The sequence below is a fragment of the Vespula vulgaris genome, chromosome 10, assembly GCF_905475345.1.
Source record: "Vespula vulgaris chromosome 10, iyVesVulg1.1, whole genome shotgun sequence".
NCBI lineage: Eukaryota > Metazoa > Arthropoda > Insecta > Hymenoptera > Vespidae > Vespula > Vespula vulgaris.
Window position 1 is genome coordinate 8,095,404 of NC_066595.1, and position 20,217 is coordinate 8,115,620.

At 29.3% G+C, this 20,217-nt stretch overlaps 1 protein-coding gene across 2 annotated transcripts; it reads left to right on the forward strand.

Annotated features, from left to right (window-relative positions):
* The first annotated feature begins 2,207 nt into the window (after positions 1-2,207).
* Positions 2,208-18,705, forward strand: LOC127067013 (ceramide kinase). Of its 2 annotated transcripts, none has more exons than XM_051001449.1 (9): positions 2,208-3,024; positions 11,590-11,841; positions 14,452-14,645; positions 16,464-16,644; positions 16,880-17,074; positions 17,430-17,582; positions 17,781-17,977; positions 18,097-18,266; positions 18,507-18,705. In XM_051001449.1, exons 1-9 carry the CDS (start codon positions 2,898-2,900, stop codon positions 18,589-18,591), a joined length of 1,554 nt encoding a protein of 517 aa, XP_050857406.1. In that variant the 5' UTR covers positions 2,208-2,897; the 3' UTR covers positions 18,592-18,705. The 2 variants fall into 2 exon arrangements, with proteins under 2 accessions (XP_050857406.1, XP_050857407.1); XM_051001450.1 differs by having other exon boundaries at positions 11,594-11,841.
* The last annotated feature ends 1,512 nt before the right edge of the window (positions 18,706-20,217 follow it).

Sequence of the window (20,217 nt, forward strand, 5' to 3'; positions counted from 1 at the left end):
CCTCCTCACGCTTCATTTTAACCAATATTCTCGACGGTGTTTCTCTCTTTCCTTCGTACATATGCTTCGCTCATCCAAAGTTCGAGCGACGACAGTCAAATTCAGAGAAAGACGCTTGATCTTACAATAAATATTTTCTTATCGGATAAAAGCATGGAGATATTTTTCATTTCGATTTATTTCATTTCATTTCGATTAATGAATAATCTCCGACATAATAAATTGAAGAGGACCCATAAAATATAAAATTATTATTCTGATCATATTCCAAACGAAATATTTACCATCATATTCATTTTATAATAATGATAAAGATTTTCTTTTCTTGCATACGTACTTATTGATACAGATGTTGATTTGAGACTAGAGAAAATACGAAACGTGTAAACGTAAGCTATTCTTATACGTTACGATTGCTGATTCGTATTCAGATATATGAGTAACACCGTTCGATCAAATTTATCATGGATTGACAGATTTATAAAATGCTATATACCGTAATTAATTTACATAGGTTCAAGTGTCATTTACCAAAAATGCTAATAAGCTCATATTTTTTCATCGTTATGACCGATACTTCATTTCTCTTATGAATATCACGCCAATTACAAGTCCGACGTCTTTGACAGTGGTTCTCAATAATGAACATTTTTCTACGTTTCTTATTAATAACCGTAACATAAACTATAATATGAAATGATTAGTATTCGAATAATCTCGGTTTTGGGAATATTGACAAAGAAAAGATTCGTCTGATCGTTCTTCTTTCTTTCTTTCTTTTTTTTTTGTTTCATGAAACGTTCCATATCAATAAAAGTTTTTTTTTTATTAAACGTTTCCTTTATAAATGCCATCAAAGATACGTTTAACTTATTTTTTAATTTAGTCACCTTAACACGATTACGATATTCATTGCCGAACTGTCGTTGGCAGAGTGCACTATGCGGGCGATGGTCGTCTTGGAATGCTGTTCGTTCGCCAAGCGATCGTAGAACTCGTCTCTCTCTCTCTCTCTCTCTCTCTCTCTCGCTCTCTCTCTTTTTTTCTCTCTCTCTCTTTCTTTCTTTACAATGTTTCCCGCGCAAAATGGCAATAACACTCTGTTCATGCAGAGTTCCAAGAGTTCCAAGAGTTCTTTCCACCATATCGAAGATTATTTACAGTCAATTCGATCCGTTAAAAGGAATTCTCTTTCATTAAGATAGTCACATTAGACATATCGAAAATTGATGCTTAAAGAAACAAATTAAACGTTTCATTCAATTTTATCGAGCAATATAAGAAGTATTTGCGTTTATTTATGACTGAACGAATTCTTTACAGCTTGATAGTTTAATTCTGTCGTCATTTCAACGAAGCAAATGCACAAAGAAGAATAAAGTATATCTATGTGTACAAGCTTCCCATTCGGTATTCTTCTGAAATTGCTAAATCGCATACTTTCGATTGATATTTCTATCACGCGACATCGATTTGCGATATTTTTGTCGAACGAGCTATGTAATTTACAAAGTACATTAAAAATAAAAGAAAAATAGTAAAAATGAAAAATTGAACAGTCGATATTACGCCGGCAGCGATGAAGAAAATATCCAAAGTATATTTATCTATACATACTGTTGGCGTCAAGCATAAAAATTCTTTTTTCTTACGAAATCTACCTTATCGATACGAGTAAACTGATCACTAGCGAGATCTTTCGTAGCTGACATTTAGCAACATACGGTCGGTCGATAAGGTAGAAAACTATAAATTTTTTTTACTAGAATATTATGAATATTTAAACAGTTTTGTATATACATATATCTATATATATGTAAATATAATACATATATAATATTTATAATATATATGATATATATAATATATTATATATAAATATATACTATATAATCTTTGTTCTCCCTCTCTCTCTCCCTTTTTCTACATAACCCGAGAATATAATAATATAAATTAACCATTCTATCCTTCTTAAAAAAAAAATCTATAAATCCGAACAAAAAAAAAAAAAAAAAGATCAGGATCATCGTCACTCAGTTCCTTTTTTCAAATCCTAACAAAATGATTCTAAGAACTCTTCCTTTTTCCTTATTCGAAGATTCTTTGAATCATTGTCATCGTTCAATCTTACTGTTTATATCTTCCTAAGTGCTGCTTACGTATCGCGAAAGGCAAAGAAGGATAAAGCCAGTCGAGTATTCGTCGCCGCAGTGGCAGCAGCAGTGGCAGCAGCAGCAGCAGCAGCAGCAGCAGAGTAGTAGTAGTAATATCAGTAGCAATAGGAAAAATAACGTTACGCTGGGAGAAGGAGGAGTAGTGTGTGGTGGACTGCTCTTGTCGTCGTGCTCGAGCGCAATCGTGCGGTAGAGTACTGCGAAACGGTGTGCGCGAAAGGCTGCATTCTCGCGCGTTTGCCTTCCGACCTAGTTTTCGCACGACGCCTTCCCGATTTTCGACAGTCTCTTTAGTTCTCTCTCTCTCTCTTTCTCTTTCTCTTTCTCTTTCTCCCTCCCTCCTTTACTCTTTCCATTTTGCAACGACGACTCCTCGTAGTACGGCCGGCCTCGCTCGGTGTTCGTGCGGATCGATCGCACGACGGAATGATGTCGCTTTGTACTCGTTGAGAAGCTCATGTGTTTCCGTGCTTCTTATTTTTCTTCATCGTCTCCATCGTTGCGTTGTCGCAGTCGTGTGTTTCGGCCTCTGAAACTTTTTCTTACTGTCTCTTTTTCTGATTAAAGAGAAAGGTTGATATAGGTAGATAAAGAAAGAAAGAGAAAGAGAGAGTGTGTGTGTGTGTGTGAGAGAGAGAGAGAGAGAGAGAGAGAGAGAGAGAGAGAGAGAGAAAGAGTGAGATAGATAGAGATTATAGACAAAGAGATAAGTTCAAACGGAAAATGCAAGACACAGCAGATAATTCGTCCAAATCGGTGCTTCTAAACACCTTCGTCGTGAAGAAGAAAAGATGTCGTGTGTATTTTCATCGTGGCACCCTCATCTGGGAAACGGAAAGACCACCTTATAGTAAGTCAGAAACGAAACGCGTTTTATTTATTACGACGTATTAGAAATAAACAAACGTGGACATACATATTTTCAAAATGTCATTACGTACCTTTCTTACTCTACTAATTTAGCGAACTATTTCTATTTCCGAATACCTTTATGTTCGACTTTTTTGCCTTCTCTTTTTCTTCTTTTTCTCTTTTTTTTCTTTCTTTCTTTCTTTCTTCTCCTTTTTTTTTTACAAGTTGCTTCTAATATCTTTTTTTTTTTGTACTTTCTTCGCTGACCTTGAAATAGAAAGATGCACATATAGATACACAGTCTTTTTTTTTCTATCGACTAGATGATTAATTTTGCGAATTTTGTGTGTTTACAAACGTTTAAGATCTTTCTTGATTTACGATACTAGTTTTTCTTGCGTATATACTTTAGAGAACAAATAAAATGTAGAACGTTATAAAGGAAAGAATGGACAATTCTTAAACTCGAGAACATTCAATATATTTTCTTTTCTTTCAGTTTTCTTATCGAACTTTTCAATCGCGATATTTTATCTAATTCGATGTCGGAGATTAACTTATGAGAGATAAGACAAAATAACCAAGAGTTTGGAGTTTTCGAAATGGAGTTTCGTAAATTAAGATATTGGAGATTAAGAGATACTAAAATACAAAGACTAATTTCTGATTAGATTCGTCACTTTCGTTCATTTACGATTGGATTATTTATTTTGTAAGCTCAATGTTTTTTTTTTTTTTTTGGGGGTAAAAGATTAAATCGTAGAATTGTTAAATAAAAGTTTGTATTTCGAACGCTCGCGCGACGACCGTTCTTGAATGAAAGGAATGGTGGAAGTGGGTCGTACCGAGAAAATGCTACGATGCTTGACCTTGCCCTTTCATTTGTATGACACTGTTAGGAAGAAGAGCGGTAGTTGTCCATTGAAATCATAGATATAGTGACATTACCATGCTCCCATTTTTTTCTTTTGTTTTATTTTCGAAACGATTATGAGCATTCAACGTTATGAGCTTTTATTTTTTTTTCTTCTTGGATTTTTCTATCTTTTCAAGAAAGAAAAAGTTAATGATTCTTCTCTCTCTCTCTCTCTCTCTCTCTCTTTCACTCATTTACTCTTTTTTTCTTCTTTTTTCTTTCTCTCGAGTATACTTTATATAATTTTAAAAGGACTCCTTAGAGACTATGTTTCGTTTAAGGAGAGTGTTTTCTATTTTGTAATTTAATATGTCCCCGTATATTTTTATGATATTTATATTGATTACAAGTAAAATTGCACATATTAATAAATAATGATTTTTTAATACTTTTACTCAGCAAACTTTAGTATTTATTTTATCTTTTGCCTGTGCATATATATGTGTATGTATGTATACGTAATCTTTATATTAACGAATCATATAACATAATTAACACATATAACAATTCTTATTACGAATCATTCTCTCTCTCTCTCTCTCTCTCTCTCTCTCTCTCTCTCTCTCTCTCTTTCTTTTTCCTGAAATAATATTATTATTTATAACAAATTTCTTTTCCCATAATTTTATCTTATAGCTTTCCTTTAGATATAAATAAAGATATTCGTATTACATGGTTCACTCAATATATGTAGGAAACATAATCTTTATAATCGATCCTGTTTATGTGAACGTACGAGTGAAGAATATTTAATGAGATTACTATCGTAAATCGATATTGTCAGAGAAAAAAACAAAGACAGAGAAAAATTGTCCAAAAATAAGTAAACTGTTTCAATAATATTTAACTTTTTATTAGAGAGAGAAAGGAAAAGAGGAAGAGATATTCGAGTTCTTGAAGAATATCGATAGCTTTGACTGTCCAGTCACGTGGACATCAAAACATGTGTCGATACGTGCACGCGTTACGTCCTTGGATACGATTTGCATATCGTTCTACTTCCTTCTAATCAATAATACATACAAACTTATTTACTTTGTGATAATATTAATATTTAGCGGAGATTTAAATGAGTTTTATTGCGTTTTTTATTTTTTTGTTAATAATAATAATAATAATAATAATAATAATAATAATAATAATAATAATAGTATGTAATTATTATATTCATTCGTTATGTAGAGTTTTAACAATAATATTAATAAACTATATTCGACTTGAAAGAAATTAACAAAACAACAATATTACATTCTTATAAACAACTAGTATATTCTTCCATATTCAAACGTGACAGATAGTTCAAGTTCCAGAAAAACATTTTTATACTTTCTTTTATCAAAGTAATGTACAATATCTAGCATTCGTATTACTTCAAATCATCAGTGATGATTTGATTTGTGAAACAATTTTTCCGCTGGTTAAGTTTTATCGTTGTTTATTTGTGAAAGTGCAAATACGTGCTTAAGATGCTATCGGTGCATCGGAAGATCAAGAACCATTGGAATGAATTATGAAACATTTTTTGCTGCACCCGGATTTAGAACTCTGGCCGTCGGATCCGATAGGAAACACGTTACCACTGCGCCATCCGTATATATAGCATAGAATTGACTATAGAACACAGAACATGGAACACAGAACATGGAACACAGAACATGGAACACAGAACATGGAACACGGAACATCGTTTTCTTGCAAAGATTGCCGAAGATAGCCGAAGATGCTAGACACTACCCTAGACTCAACCCCAAATGTAATCCAAAACGAAATTTCAGATACAACTCTAGACACAACCCTACCAATTATCGAAAATAACCAAGAATAGTGGTTATCTTTCACTATTTTCGGTTATTCGATAGAAGCTGATCTCCTATCCTTTCTTATCTTTGAAATTCGGCGTTCAATTGGCATTAACATGCTTCTACTTACATATCCTTCATTATTAAGAATGAATTTGTACATTTTAGGTCCATGTAATTCAATTCAATTATTTTTCGTTTAGAAGCACATAAAGTCCGACTGAATTTGTCTCTTCGTGAACTAAATAAGACAAGGCTAAATTTGAAGCTTAATAACTCAACAACGGCCTCTGTAAAAATTATATAATGTTTTGAAAACAATTTGATGTAAGATACAAGAATATATATTAAAGAATATAGTATTTCATTTCAAAATATAAACGTGATTTTGACAGGATTCTTCAAGATCATCACAAAGTTAAATAATTATCACTTGCGACGTGTTCCTTTTGACACCATACAACGTTTGTTTGGAATATTTTCTTTTTTGTATTTTTAATATTTGGGGAAATAATCGTGCGTATACATATAAACAGAATTTACTATACCGAATTATAAAATTATATAATAAGCGAATTATAAAATCGACATCTTGCCTTCAACGTAAAAGAAAAGGAAATAAAAAGAATTACATAAGGCATAACATTTAAATATTTAAACAAATTAATAAAGCAACAACGTTTTTACAAACAATTTTCATACACACACACACACATATATTTTTTTTAAATAATTGTAGTTTTGTGTGTCTACAACAAAAGAAAAAAAAAAGAAAATAAAAACATAAAAATTGCATAATAACATTTAATTAGCGAGACTATAATGAAGGTATATATAAGATAATGAAACATTTGCATTCATGAAAGGTGTGTCAACCTTTCTAGGTTTTTTGTTGTTGAGGTCAACTTATTGCTCGGTATTATCCTCACGCAACACGGAAAGAAACATGGACTCTGAAACTTGTTTAGTCACGTAGTAGTGAGTTTCTTGTCATAGGAAACCGTATGAATCGTTGATTCGCATTTCGAGAATCATTCGAAAGAGCACCGAAATCTATGTTTGTTTAAAGTTTTGAAACGACAGTGTTTATTATATTAACGAGGTACTTACAAATGTATTAATAAATTCGTCTTTTCCTTCTAAGGTTGTTCACATCGTTCGAAGATCTTTACGATCCAAGGTCGTATTAATTGTAAGAGAATTTATTCCTCTGTGTGTGTGTGTGTGTGTGTGTGTGTGTACGTACATGTTGCTTGGTATAGGGGCCGAGGTCGTTGGGTGCTTGAAATCGACTGAACTTCCTCTTTTGCGGATATAAAACCAGTTAAGTGATAAATTATTATTTATTAGACTTCAAATTTTTCTTGTTTTTTAATTTTTTGTTCGTTTGTTCTTTGTTTCAAATCTCAATGATAAGGAATACTGAAATTAATTTTTTTATTTCTTTTTATTTTCATTTTATATCTTGTTTATTTTTTCATAGAAAATACTAATTTTTCGAATTATGATTTCAGATTAAACAGATTTTTTATTACACGTATTTATTGACATAGTATAATTCTCTCACAGAAATTAAATCAATACAGTGACGATAACTATTTGCTATGTAAAAGGACAGCTAGTTAGTTAGGAATGGAATGTATGACCCGAAGAAAAAGGCCGATTCACTAAAGGATTTCGAGAGCGAAAGGCTGTCGGGTTTTTTTTACAAGGAAACTAGTTGTTACGGCCTTCTCTACTGCATTCATTATCATCTATTAAAATATTAACGATTAATAAATGTAGTTAAAATATTATACTACATGGAAATTATCAAAAAAGAAGAAAAAAACAGTCAAAATAGAAAATAAAAAATAAAAAAGGTGACAAAAAAAAAGAAAAAAAAAACCGAAAAGAATATAATTTCGATAACGATTGACGTTTATCAGGATAGAAAGTGGTTAAATAACATCTACGATAAATCTTTGTATGTATAGAGTGTCCAAAAATAACATACTTACGTATTATACTATAAATTGATGATAGAAAAGAGAAACGAAAGAAAAAGAATATTTACTTTTGCAAATAGTTAGGATCTATTTTGCAGATAATATATCAAGTTATCCAAACGTTAAGTATTTTTAATTATCAAGTATATGTGTATTGTCATTTGAATTACGTTAGCATTATAAAAATATTTGCTGAGGTAATTTCGTCGACGTACATTTATCACTTATTTTATGCATTCTTTTTTATTCAATTTAATGATCACTGTACGTTTTATTTTCTTCTTTTTTTTTTCTTTGCAATTCAACATATATTTTTGCATCGATTTGCATTTCTTATTGAAGTTATGCGAGGTTGATTGAAACGCGAGACTTTTGGTTAAAGTTCCTTTCTCTCTTCTAGTTTCTTTTTTTCTTTCATTCTGTCCTCTATAGTTGATTCTACATATTATAATCGACATAGAAACACACACACAAGAAGACTATCCAATAAAACAAATTCGAAAGAAACTCGTTTTTCTTTTCAGTGGAATGTTCATTGAATTAATTATAACATTTATAATAACACGCATTCATATTATAAAGTCATATTAAAATCGCGATGGTTGGCTCACATTTTCTTCCCTCGTTCATGTATGTATATCTATGTACATATGTTACATATGTGTATATGAACATAATATATTTTTATACGATAGAAATATTTTTAAATATGCATCGGTGTCATATAAGATTTAGGAGTGTCACTTCTAATTTTTCCTTTTTAACTCCTAATTTCACTCTCTTCATTTTTTATAACATTCTTCATTCATTTTTTTTACAATTTGATAATAATCTTGTTTAGTATACAATACATACGAAAGAATTGTAATTGCATCTAAGTGTTCTTCAATTTATGATATCGTCATAAATAATGGTGATTGATTGATATTGATCGAATATAAACATAGATTGAGAACCACTGAAATATTCGTCATCTCGTTTCATTCCATTACGTTGGTTAATATTCTTGAGAACCACTGAAAATTTTCTTTATCTTATATTTTATTCACTTCTTGGAACGATACATATGTAATGAATCTAATGAAAAGATTATGTAATAATTTTATAAAAGATGAAAGAGAAATATATATAGGTATATAGTAGAACTACAGATAATCTGAGTTGTTAATGTTCTATGTGATAATTATATCGAGTTTACAGTTAAAGATAAGAATATCTATAATACTTATGAAGGTATACTTTAGTGCGCTTTCATTTAAAGATAGAAAGTAAATTAGTAATTTTAACGATAATGACGACTAACATATATGCCTCATTGAACGTGGCAATGCCTGCGTTCTGTTGTGTTATTGGTGCTGGTTCTGTTGCTGTGCAGACAAAGTATTTTAATAAAATGTTTGCATTCTCTGACGTATTAACGTGAAATGACGACGATGAATCTTTTTTCTTCTCTCTCTTTTTTTTCTTCTTTTCTTTTTATCCTGCTTTCGAATTTTTATTTATTGTCGAGATTAAGATCGTTTTACATTTTTTTTTCCTCTCCTCTCTTACGTTCTTAATAATGTTGAAATTTTGTTCAATTAAAAAAAGAAAGGAAAAAATGAATAAATAAATATATAAATGAAAAAGTTTTATGAAATATGAATGAATATACGAGAGAATAGATAGTACATGTTGTAATATGCATTTATGTATTTTAAAAACGATATCGTCCACAATTGAATTTTGATCAAACACTTATTTGTTTACATTCGTATGTATTACGTCGAATATCAATTTCGATTTGTATTCGTTGTACGAACGAAAAGAATACTTAACGATAGTTATGTCAGCACGTGCATAATCGACAGATGTTACTGAACCATAAAACGATTATGGTAGACCTACAACGTCGTTTGACGTCTAATAAATAACGATAAATCGATTGAACGTTTTCTTAGATAAAATCCATATTTTATGTGTATATTATGTATATAAATAAATCACTGACATTTCCAGTTCTATTATTCGGATCTGAATTATTTTATTTTAATATCAAAAAATATGAACCCGGAAAAAGGCAATTTTTATTCTTTCTTGAAAGAACGAAAATGTTTGAGAAAAAAAAACAACAACAAAAAGACTTGTTGTTAATTTAAGTACAATTTACGAATTTGAGATTATGTATTATTTGTTTGATATTTCGAGATAAACGTAACATTTTATTGATAACGAATGTCATTCGATCCAGGTTATTTTTGATCTCCCTTCTCTCGTCTCTTTAAATAACTGTATTTGATTTCGATCGTTTCTGAATCTATATATATATATATATATATATATATATATATATGTAATAAATAAATATATATATATATATATATATATATATATATATATATATATAAGAATTCGATATCGAAGAAACTCGAATTCTAAGATCACTTACAATTATTTATAATAAAAAGACGGATAATAAATATTAGTTAGCTCGTGCTTGCGCAACACGTTTGTATTTTTAAGTTGTTCTTTAAAAATTTTTCTCATCGTTGTTCATAAACAATTGTTCTTTTATTCATTCTGATTGGTTACCAAGAAATGCTCTTAGCTAACAATAAGTGCAAGTTAAAGCTCTGAGCACGTTGCAATAGTATGTTTGTATGTATGTATGTGTGTGTGTGTGTGTGTGTGTATATATATATATATATATATATATATATATATATATATATCAAATAATTTTGTATATATAAAAATATATATTATATACAAAATAAATTTAAATAATTAAAATATCTTTTGACTTACATCTATTCACTTATATTTCATTTCAAGTATTTAACCCTATTTAAGTTCATTTAGAGCTTGTCACAATGTACTATTTATCGAATATCGTAGCTTATCGGTACGATATATATATATATATATATATATATATATATATATATATCGAAGCTTTTATGGTATACATATGAATATTTTTACATAAAAAGTTATTTTCTTTTCCTTTTTATGTTCTTTTATCGTTGTTTACTTTAAACCTGACTTTAATGATATTCGTATCTCTCTTGTCATATACATTTAACTTGAATAAGAAATCAAGTATCGAAAATTTTCATGTTCATATATATGTATGTGTGTGTGTGTGTGCGCGCTATTGCCTTTTATTACTCGGTCTAATTGTATAATTATTTTTTTATTTGTACTTAGAAATAATCATTTATGGTCCCTTTTAAAATTAATTAACATTTATAGAATTTGTATATATATATGTATATACAAGTAGATATAACTTATAAGTACGCAAATATTTCCAAAGGAATTTATTTCTTTCCATTTCCACGTTTAAGAATCGTTATTTAAAAATTGGTTGATATTGCTAAGACTAATCTAATCGTCAGGAATAAAATCAGCGATATTAATCATTCGTTTTCATAAAACCGTGAGTGTTTTCAAGGAAATCGATTCAAGAGTACGTACATACTTATAGATAAGATACGTGTATTATAACGATCGTTTTTTATATTTATATTGTTTTCAAAAATATGAAGAAAAGAAAAGAAAATTATAGTCATTTATATATATATATATATATTTTTGATAAAAATTTAATCGTTATATTATCTTTTTCAAGAATATAAAAGTGAAATAAAATTGTGATTATTTCTTTATCATCACATTGAATTTAATCGTTAAATTTAATCATTATATTATTTTTGCAGGAATATTATAAAACATTAATAAGCAAAATTATGATAGTTTCTCTATTTCATTAAATTTAATCATTAATTAGTTTCATTTCATTAACATCTACGATCATTGTATGCTATCCCGAGATGATATATTTTTTTCTAAAAATGATATGAAATTTACTTTCTCAGCAAGATGGTCGCTTCCAATGACGGACGTTCTGGCGGTACGGTACGGAGATGATTGGATTCATGGCGTTAATGTCAAGGAAAAACAAGCGTCGACCTCGCCCACGTCACCGATAGTATGCCCAACGAATTTCATTTTACATTATGCCGTGAGAGGACCGAAAAACAAATGGAGTCATCACAGTGTTACCATGAGCCATACTGACCCTCGGCAGATTGCTTCTTGGGTGAAAACCATTCGAAATTATCTTTTAGGTGAGTATTTCAATAATAGAAAGGAATAAACATATACACAAATAGAGAAAGAGAGAGAGAGAGAGAGAGAAAGAGAGATGAAGAAAAAGAATTAATTTACGTTTAATCAGAGATAAGAAACATTTTATTTTTCTTACCATTGATTAATCAAATGTACTTGATGAAATGTTAATGTTTAAATGTTTAAACTTAACTTAATTGATTACACACTTTTCACGATTTCCTTGGACAGACTCCTGATTAAATAAAAGTTTATCAAAAAGAAAAAAAAAAATATGACACAAGGTTTCGAAAATTTCCATTGATAATTAAACTTGTGAAACTTTTTACCTGTATAATTTTAAAACAAACATTTTAAAAAGAAGAAGAAATGAAGGAGAGAAAGAACGTGACTTTTCTTGAAATGACGGACTTCAAGGACAATTATGTATCGAAAATAAAGATAATTGTTGTCAAAGCTGAAATTAAAAAACTGACTTACCAGACTATCGATAACTTAATTGCTTGTTTCTTTTTTTTTTTTTTTTTTTAATTACCATTCTATGTTACGGACAATCAAGAAAATAAGAGAAGAATAAAAAAAAAGAACATGAGATTGAATGTCTCTGAGAATCTTAATTAACCCATTAAATTTTAATATCATCTAAACGTGATTACATCATCGATGAATAGTAGTTATTTGCTGTGCGAAAACATACTTTTCAATTTGTTCTTTATTTCTCTCTACTATTTATTCTTATCTCTCTCTCTTTCTCTGTCTCTGTCTTTTTGTTTCTGTTTTTCATTCGTTAGAAGAATATTAAGAGACAGTTGATCGTTTCGTTCGTTTATTATTGGCTCGAGCGTACGACATTGCACGCACGTAGAAAAGAGAAAGAGAGAGAAACAACGAAACGCGAATGCATTTTATGTAAGCATATCTCGTAGCGCACGAAACCATTCCTTTCTTGCTTTATAATTCATGCATTTCATAATTTTTATTTTGCTAAATATATACATGTAATTACTTCTACCTTATGTTTTCTTTTACAATGCACTTATTGTAATTATTATCTTTTAGTATTCGATTCTTAGGCCAACTCTAATTTGACCTTTGTTTAGTTTTTGATGTCTCATGTATATACACGATGCACACACACACACATACACACACACACACACACACACACACGAAATACTTGTAAAATAATTAAAAAAAAATTGCTTTACTATTGACTTGATTTATTAAGCGAATTAAACGTAGTGCCACTTTAGAAATGATATCGAATTGTAAGAGAAAATACTGTTGTCACGTCAGCTTGTTATTATAACCTTGTAGTAAAGTATGTTTAACTTTATACACGTGCATATACATACGTGCTCGTGCTAAGTGATTGTTAGATAAAAAAAATTGTTACCTACTGATTTGTTTTATTAAACGAATTAAATGAAGCGTAACGTCAATTCATGGGTGGAAGATTTTCAGGGAAAAATACTATTCTCACGTTAACTTGTTATGACGTCATAATGCAAAGGATTAAAATACATTTTACGACATTGATCATTTTTCTCTGTCTCGATTTATTTCTTGTATTTTCGGTGTCGAATATGTATAGTTTAGTGGGGGATAAAAAACAAAGAAAAAAATGGCCACCATTAAAATGGCTCGTCGTTGAGAAAAATGGATGTAAGTAAATATAATACTTACGAGTAACGTGATGATTGATTTATGTTGCACGTCAGATGTTATGTCTAAACTGTATAACCGTACTGGTTTGCCCGTTACGAGTAGTCGTTTTTCTTTACATTATTCATCTGCTTTTTCACCTATCATTTTGCGTGTCTACTGTTAGGTGTTATTTAATTCAATTAACGTTTGACAATTAAGAGCGAAATATCTAATTATCGGTACTGATTAACGATTGAATCTTTATTCATGACACAATGTCGATACTACAGGATTAAATTAGTTATTTAATCATTCGTTAAATTAATGATTGTGGATTAAAATTTTCATTGAATAAATTAATAATAACGAAATATAATAAATTGATAATCGTGATCTGCTGAATAAATGAATTTAATGATTTGCGGCTTGATTATAAATTAGTTCGTCAATGATAAAAAGGACCATGATTAAAAAGATTTAATGATATACGATGAATTATTTATAATTTGTAAATCTCAATCATTGACGAAAGTTTTTTTTTTTTTTTTTTATAAATACACTGCAATTCATTAAATCGTTTTATTCATAATTATTTGGGAATCATTGATGAACTAATCTGTAGAAACATAAATCACGGAATCGTTAAATTCTACGTATGATTACAAAACAGATATATTGTGTAACTATACTGAAGAATTATTTCCATATTAACTATTATTTCGATTCATTTCGAATCGACAATGATAAGAAAAACTATGAAATATGTTATGACGCTAGATTATTGAAAATTAAGAATGACAAAATAAATTTCCCACGATATTTATTATTTTATATCGATATAATTGTTGTTTTGAAAACAATGTGTTGTTTCTAATTCTTCTAATAAAATGATGTTATTTGTATCGATTTATTTTATTTCTCAAAAAATCTGTACGTTAACAACAGTGAAATTATTGCTTCAGGTATGACGTATCGTCCGCGGAAAGTGATGTTATTCGTGAACCCCATAGGTGGTAAAAAGAAGGGCCTGAAAATATGGGAAAAAGATGTACAACCTTTGATGACCATCGCTGGTATTGAAACGAAGATGATGATTACCGAAAGGGCAGGACATATACGGGAAACTCTGCTTACAGCCGATTTGAGTGACCTTCACGTAAGAAATGAATTTTTCATGTTATAAATTTATTTATTTTTATCCCTCTATATCGAGGACCTATAAGAACAAATTATCTTTTTCATTGTACTTGATACTTTCTTTTAAATATTACAATTGGATATCAGTTGCTAAAGTAGAACATCGAATAACTGTAAGTTATATACTTTTCATATCGAGTTAAAATAATTGCTGTGGAGAATAAATAAAAAATTAATACGTATATGTCGAGCGAGAAAGAGAAAAAGAAATATAAAAGTAAAAAATTGAGTAATATTTCTATATCAGTGTATATTCAGTTTGTTAATAAGTCATGTATTGAAATTTCTAGAAAAAAATATTGACTATTATATTGTTTATTTAAATATAAAATATTACAAAAATTCTATCATTACTTATTGATAAACTAGATACATTGCAAATTAAATATATTTCATATCTTTTATTATATACAGTATTTTTTTTTTTTTTTTTTACAAAAATTCCTTGATAAACCTAATACAATGAAAATTAAATATATTTCCTATCTAAATGAGTATTATTATATTCAATATTTTTTTTTTTTAATTCCCATATCACTTATTGATAAATTAAATACGTTAAAAACTAAATATATTTCAAATCCAAATGAACGTTATTGTATTCAGTATTTTTTTTTTTCTACAAAAATTTCTTATTGATAAACCTAATATATTATAAATTAAATACATTTTATATCTAAATGCGCATTATTGTATTTAATTTTTTTTTATAAATTCTAGCATTACTTATTAATATTTTTAATTTGTGGAATATTGACTAATTAACTGTCAGAAAATCATCATGGTTGAAAAAGAAATCTTTGTTCCAAAGAAAACTCTCGATAGCGTTTTAATAGGTTCTTACTGTTTTTATTTTGTTTAAAGTAAAAGGTCTGTTTTAATCGAAGAAATTCGATTCACCCTGCCGTGATAAACAACTTCAATACAAGAATGTCTATTCTTCTTGAATGTGGTAAGACTCGAATAAACATTGAGAAATCGATTTCATTGTAAATTAATCGTGTTCTACTTTAGTTTTTCATTAAAATTGAATAATGTCACGAACATGCACGCTATTTCTATCGACATATTCATATCGGATTTCTAATCGTTTTTCTTTTTCTCTTTGTCTTTTTTATTCTTTTCATAGCAACCACGTAATTATCCTATAGCCATGCTATAAACGTAACGTTGATGTATCTATATTCTTCGAAAAGTTTATTGAAAAGTGAAAGTTCGTTTACTTAAAAGTAGGTACATCCAATCGATAAATCTAATGTTGACCTTGACATAGGATACGATTAAATTATAAATATTCTTGATTATATAAGACGATTAAAAAAAAGCCACATTGGGAAAAAAGAAACTAGAAAGATTAACGAGTCGATTGCTAAGTGAAATTTATCAAACTTATATATTTTTTTTTCAATAATTTTACTAAAAACATGTTTACAATGGAATTTCTTAAACCTATATTTTCTATATTTTATTTTCATGCAATATTTTTAAATTTATATTCTATTTTTGTATAATATTTTAGAATTCATACTCTATTCTTATATGATATTTGAAAAGTTATATCGTATATTTATATAATATTTTACGATTTATATATTATTTCTATATAACGTTTAAAATTTTATATAATACTAAATTCCTTACTATTATTATGACCGGTGATATATCTTGATAAATGTTACAAATATTTTTAAAAATTATTAGCGAAATATTAACAAAATATTATCTCGAAATTTAAACGTCCATGAAAAATTATTATTGAGTAAATTTTTTCTTTTAGGCGATCGTTTGTATCGGTGGTGATGGTACCTTCGCTGAAGTTTTTAATGGTTTGGTCTTGAGAGCTGCCAAAGAACAACAAATCGATCCAGACGACCCAGAGGCAAGATTGCCATCTCCCACCCTACCTGTCGGTGTCATACCTAGCGGGAGTACAGACACTGTGGCCTATAGTTTGCATGGTATTGTTTTGTTTACTTATGTATGTACCTATAGCTGTATACATACATATATACGTGCTACTAACATAATAAACTTGCGTTCGATCAAATAGTTTGAAAGTGGAACAACAAAAAAAGACTGGATGGTTATTCTTTTTTTCTTTTTTTTTCTTTTACTGATCTTATAAACAGATTATCTTACAGTATAGTTACCTTATAAATATTCTCTTTTATTTTGATTTTTTTCCATTCTTAGGTACGACCGACGTGCAAACAGCGGCTATACATATCATTTTTGGCGATACCACTGGATTGGACCTCTCCTCCGTCCATAGTAATCGTTCTTTATTAAGGCTTTACGCGAGTGTCCTCAGTTATGGATACCTCGGTGATGTCATACGCGATAGCGAGAAATTTCGATGGATGGGACCTCAGAGATACGATTATTCTGGTGAGAAAGAAAGAACGAAGGAAAAACGTTAAATATGTCATGTCAAAAATGTCTTTTATTTCAATTGAAAATAATATTTATATTTTGCATATAATGTAATCTTCTTTGGGTACTTATAAATAATTTATGAATTCACACTGGAATCGATAAATATTTTTATTCAAAATATAAAAGTGATAAAATATTATATTGCGAATGATCTTTGACACATATTCATAATTTTTTCTTGATAGTTACAAAAAAAAAAAAAAGATTGAGATACGATCAAGTTTGTTCGAGACAGCACGCCAGCAGTATTTTTTGACTTTAAATTTAGTAATTTTTTATTTGAACATGATAAAAGATTTTTTTGCAGGTTTCAAAAAAATTATTGCCAACAAAGGATACGAAGGCGAAATACAATTACTTTCGGATCCCTGTCATCCGGCGGCAAGTACGAGGTGTATGAAAAATTGTTCGAGATGTTTGCAACATATGCACAATAGCGTTCCTGATAAAGAAATTTCGAGTAAGCGACAGAAGAATTGTATTTTTCTTATCAATACTGATTCCGTTTAAGCGATCAAGCCGTTATTATATCTGATTTTCATAATATGATACGATCTACATAAAAGTATTTTTATATATAACTTATTTTCATAACAATACATGATTTTCAATAAATTTGTTTTTTCTTATTACATACTTATTTATTCCTCATTTATAGGGTGGCTGACAGTTCAAGGTAAATTTTTTATGGTTAACGGTGCGAACGTTTCATGCGCCTGTTCGAGAAGTCCAATGGGTTTCAGTCCACATTGTCACATAGGCGATGGTTGTGTCGACATCATTTTGGTTCGGCATACGTCCTTCATAAACAATATTAGAATGTTGCTGAGACTTTCTAGCAAACAAAAAACTCTGGTAAGTTTAAGCTTTATCAATTTGTATTTTAAGGGTAACGTAGGAATCTGAATGACAGAAAAAGAAAATCCTAAATTTGTTGAGACACGATCATGTTGACCTCATGTTTCTTTCGACAGTACGACTTACCCTTCGTCGAGGTGTACAGAGCAAGAGAATTCACATTCCGTGCCCTGCCAACGTTGCATTTGCAGACTGAAAACAATGTCCAAAGGTCACAGAAAACTTCAGGCCTTAGCGTGTGGAATTGCGATGGCGAAGTGATCGAAAATTCTAATGTCAAAATAAGGTACGAGAAATGTCACGATTAAATAAATAAAAGAAATATTTCGAAAGATCAAGGAAAAGATAAAAATAAAATAAAAACAAAAAGATTTCTAATGACAATTTTAATGACCAAAATAATAAGAGATGAAAAAAGTAACGATTAAGAAAATAAACAAGAGACATATTACATAAAAGAAAAAGAATAAGTTAAAGGAGAAAAGTACAAAATTATGACAATTAATGATAAATTATTTTTGATTAGGGTACACTGCCAGTTATTGAGCGTTTACACGAGACGAGCTCAAGATTCGGTTGCAGACTCGTCGTCTTGTTTTTGTTCCATATGAACATTGAGTTTTACTGCTGGTACTAAAACAAAACGAAGGAAGAAGAAGAACAAGAAACAAGAAGAAGAAAAAGATGGAGAAGAAGAAGAAGAAGAAGAAGAAGAAGAAGGAGAAGAAGAAGAAGAAAGAAAAACATCGCAATGTAAAACACGAATAATTAGGAAAGAACACGATTGCAAGATTAGTAGTATAGTAATTCTTTCGGTGGCTTGCAATGATGGCATCGAAATCACAAAGTTCCTTTTCAAGCTTGCCCTCGAAAATGATATATCGTCATTAACGATACCCATCGAGTGAGCTATTAAATCTTTGTATCGTTTGATGATGACAAATGACCATCGAATACGTCCTCAAGATAAATTTCCAGAGTCATTCTTATGGCTCCTATTAATTCGGGAAAGAGATAGAGAGAGAAAGAGAGAGAGGCAGATATAGATAGATAGATACATAGATAGATAGATAGATAGATAGAGAGAGAGGGAGAGAGAGAGAGAGAGAGAGATAGAGAGAGAGAGAGAGAGAGAGAGAGATAGAGAGAGAGAGAGAGAGAGAGAGAGAGAGAGAGAGAGAGAGAGAGAGAGAGAGAAACAGAGTTATTGATATATTTCTTTTAGTGAATTACTTCCCAAATATGATTCTATGTCCAAATAGTCTTCTTGATAATTATGTTATATATTATAATATTAATATTGACCCCATTATTATTATTATTATTATTATTATTATTATTATTATTATTATTATTATTATTATTGTTACTATTAAGACCGTCATTAATATTATATTATCATAAGTATTATTACTAATGAGTTATGCATAGGCTGACTTATAAAAAAAAATCGAACACATAGAACGTGATAGTCGTTGTACATAGAAAAAAAAAGAAAGAAAGAAAAGAAAAGAGAAATCGATTTGCATTTATAACGATTTCATTGAATTTACAATGAAGAAAGATTGAGTAAACATTAGTCGTACTGTGATTGAGCCTGTGTTTAACTGTTTTCGTACTTAATAATAAAGATTCGATTATTTATACTCGCTGGTAGATTCTAGAGCGTGTCTAGATCTGTGAAAATTTCCTTTTGAATACAAAAAAATACAAACAAATTGAGTTTGAACAGTTCATGTAACTGATATGAAAAGTTAACGAGTATCGTGCTCTCTGCTTTTTCTTTTCTTTTTTTTAGGACTCTCTCGAGTGATTTTGAAAGAAAGAAACAAAGAAAAACAAAGAGAGGGAGAGTGAGAGAGAGAGAAAGAATATGCACTCGTTTTAGATTGGCACATTCTATTATTTACATGTTAATTTTCGATTTAAACCATATCTTTATATTACGTATGAATCAAAAAAAAAAAAAAAAAGAAAAAAACAAAACAAAACAAACGGCATTCCAAAGTTAATAATGATTAATATTAATGTTCTTATTATTATTATCATTATTTTCATTGTTATTTTATACAAGTATTTTCTTAGAAAACTATTTTTTACCACTATTACAATATCGGTATTAATCATTTATAGAGAGCTCTTCCGAATTAAATACTATTACTGAAACTCAGAACCGGATTTTTTTTAAATGTAATATACTCTTGTCGTTATATTTTTTTATTTTATTCGTTTTGTAC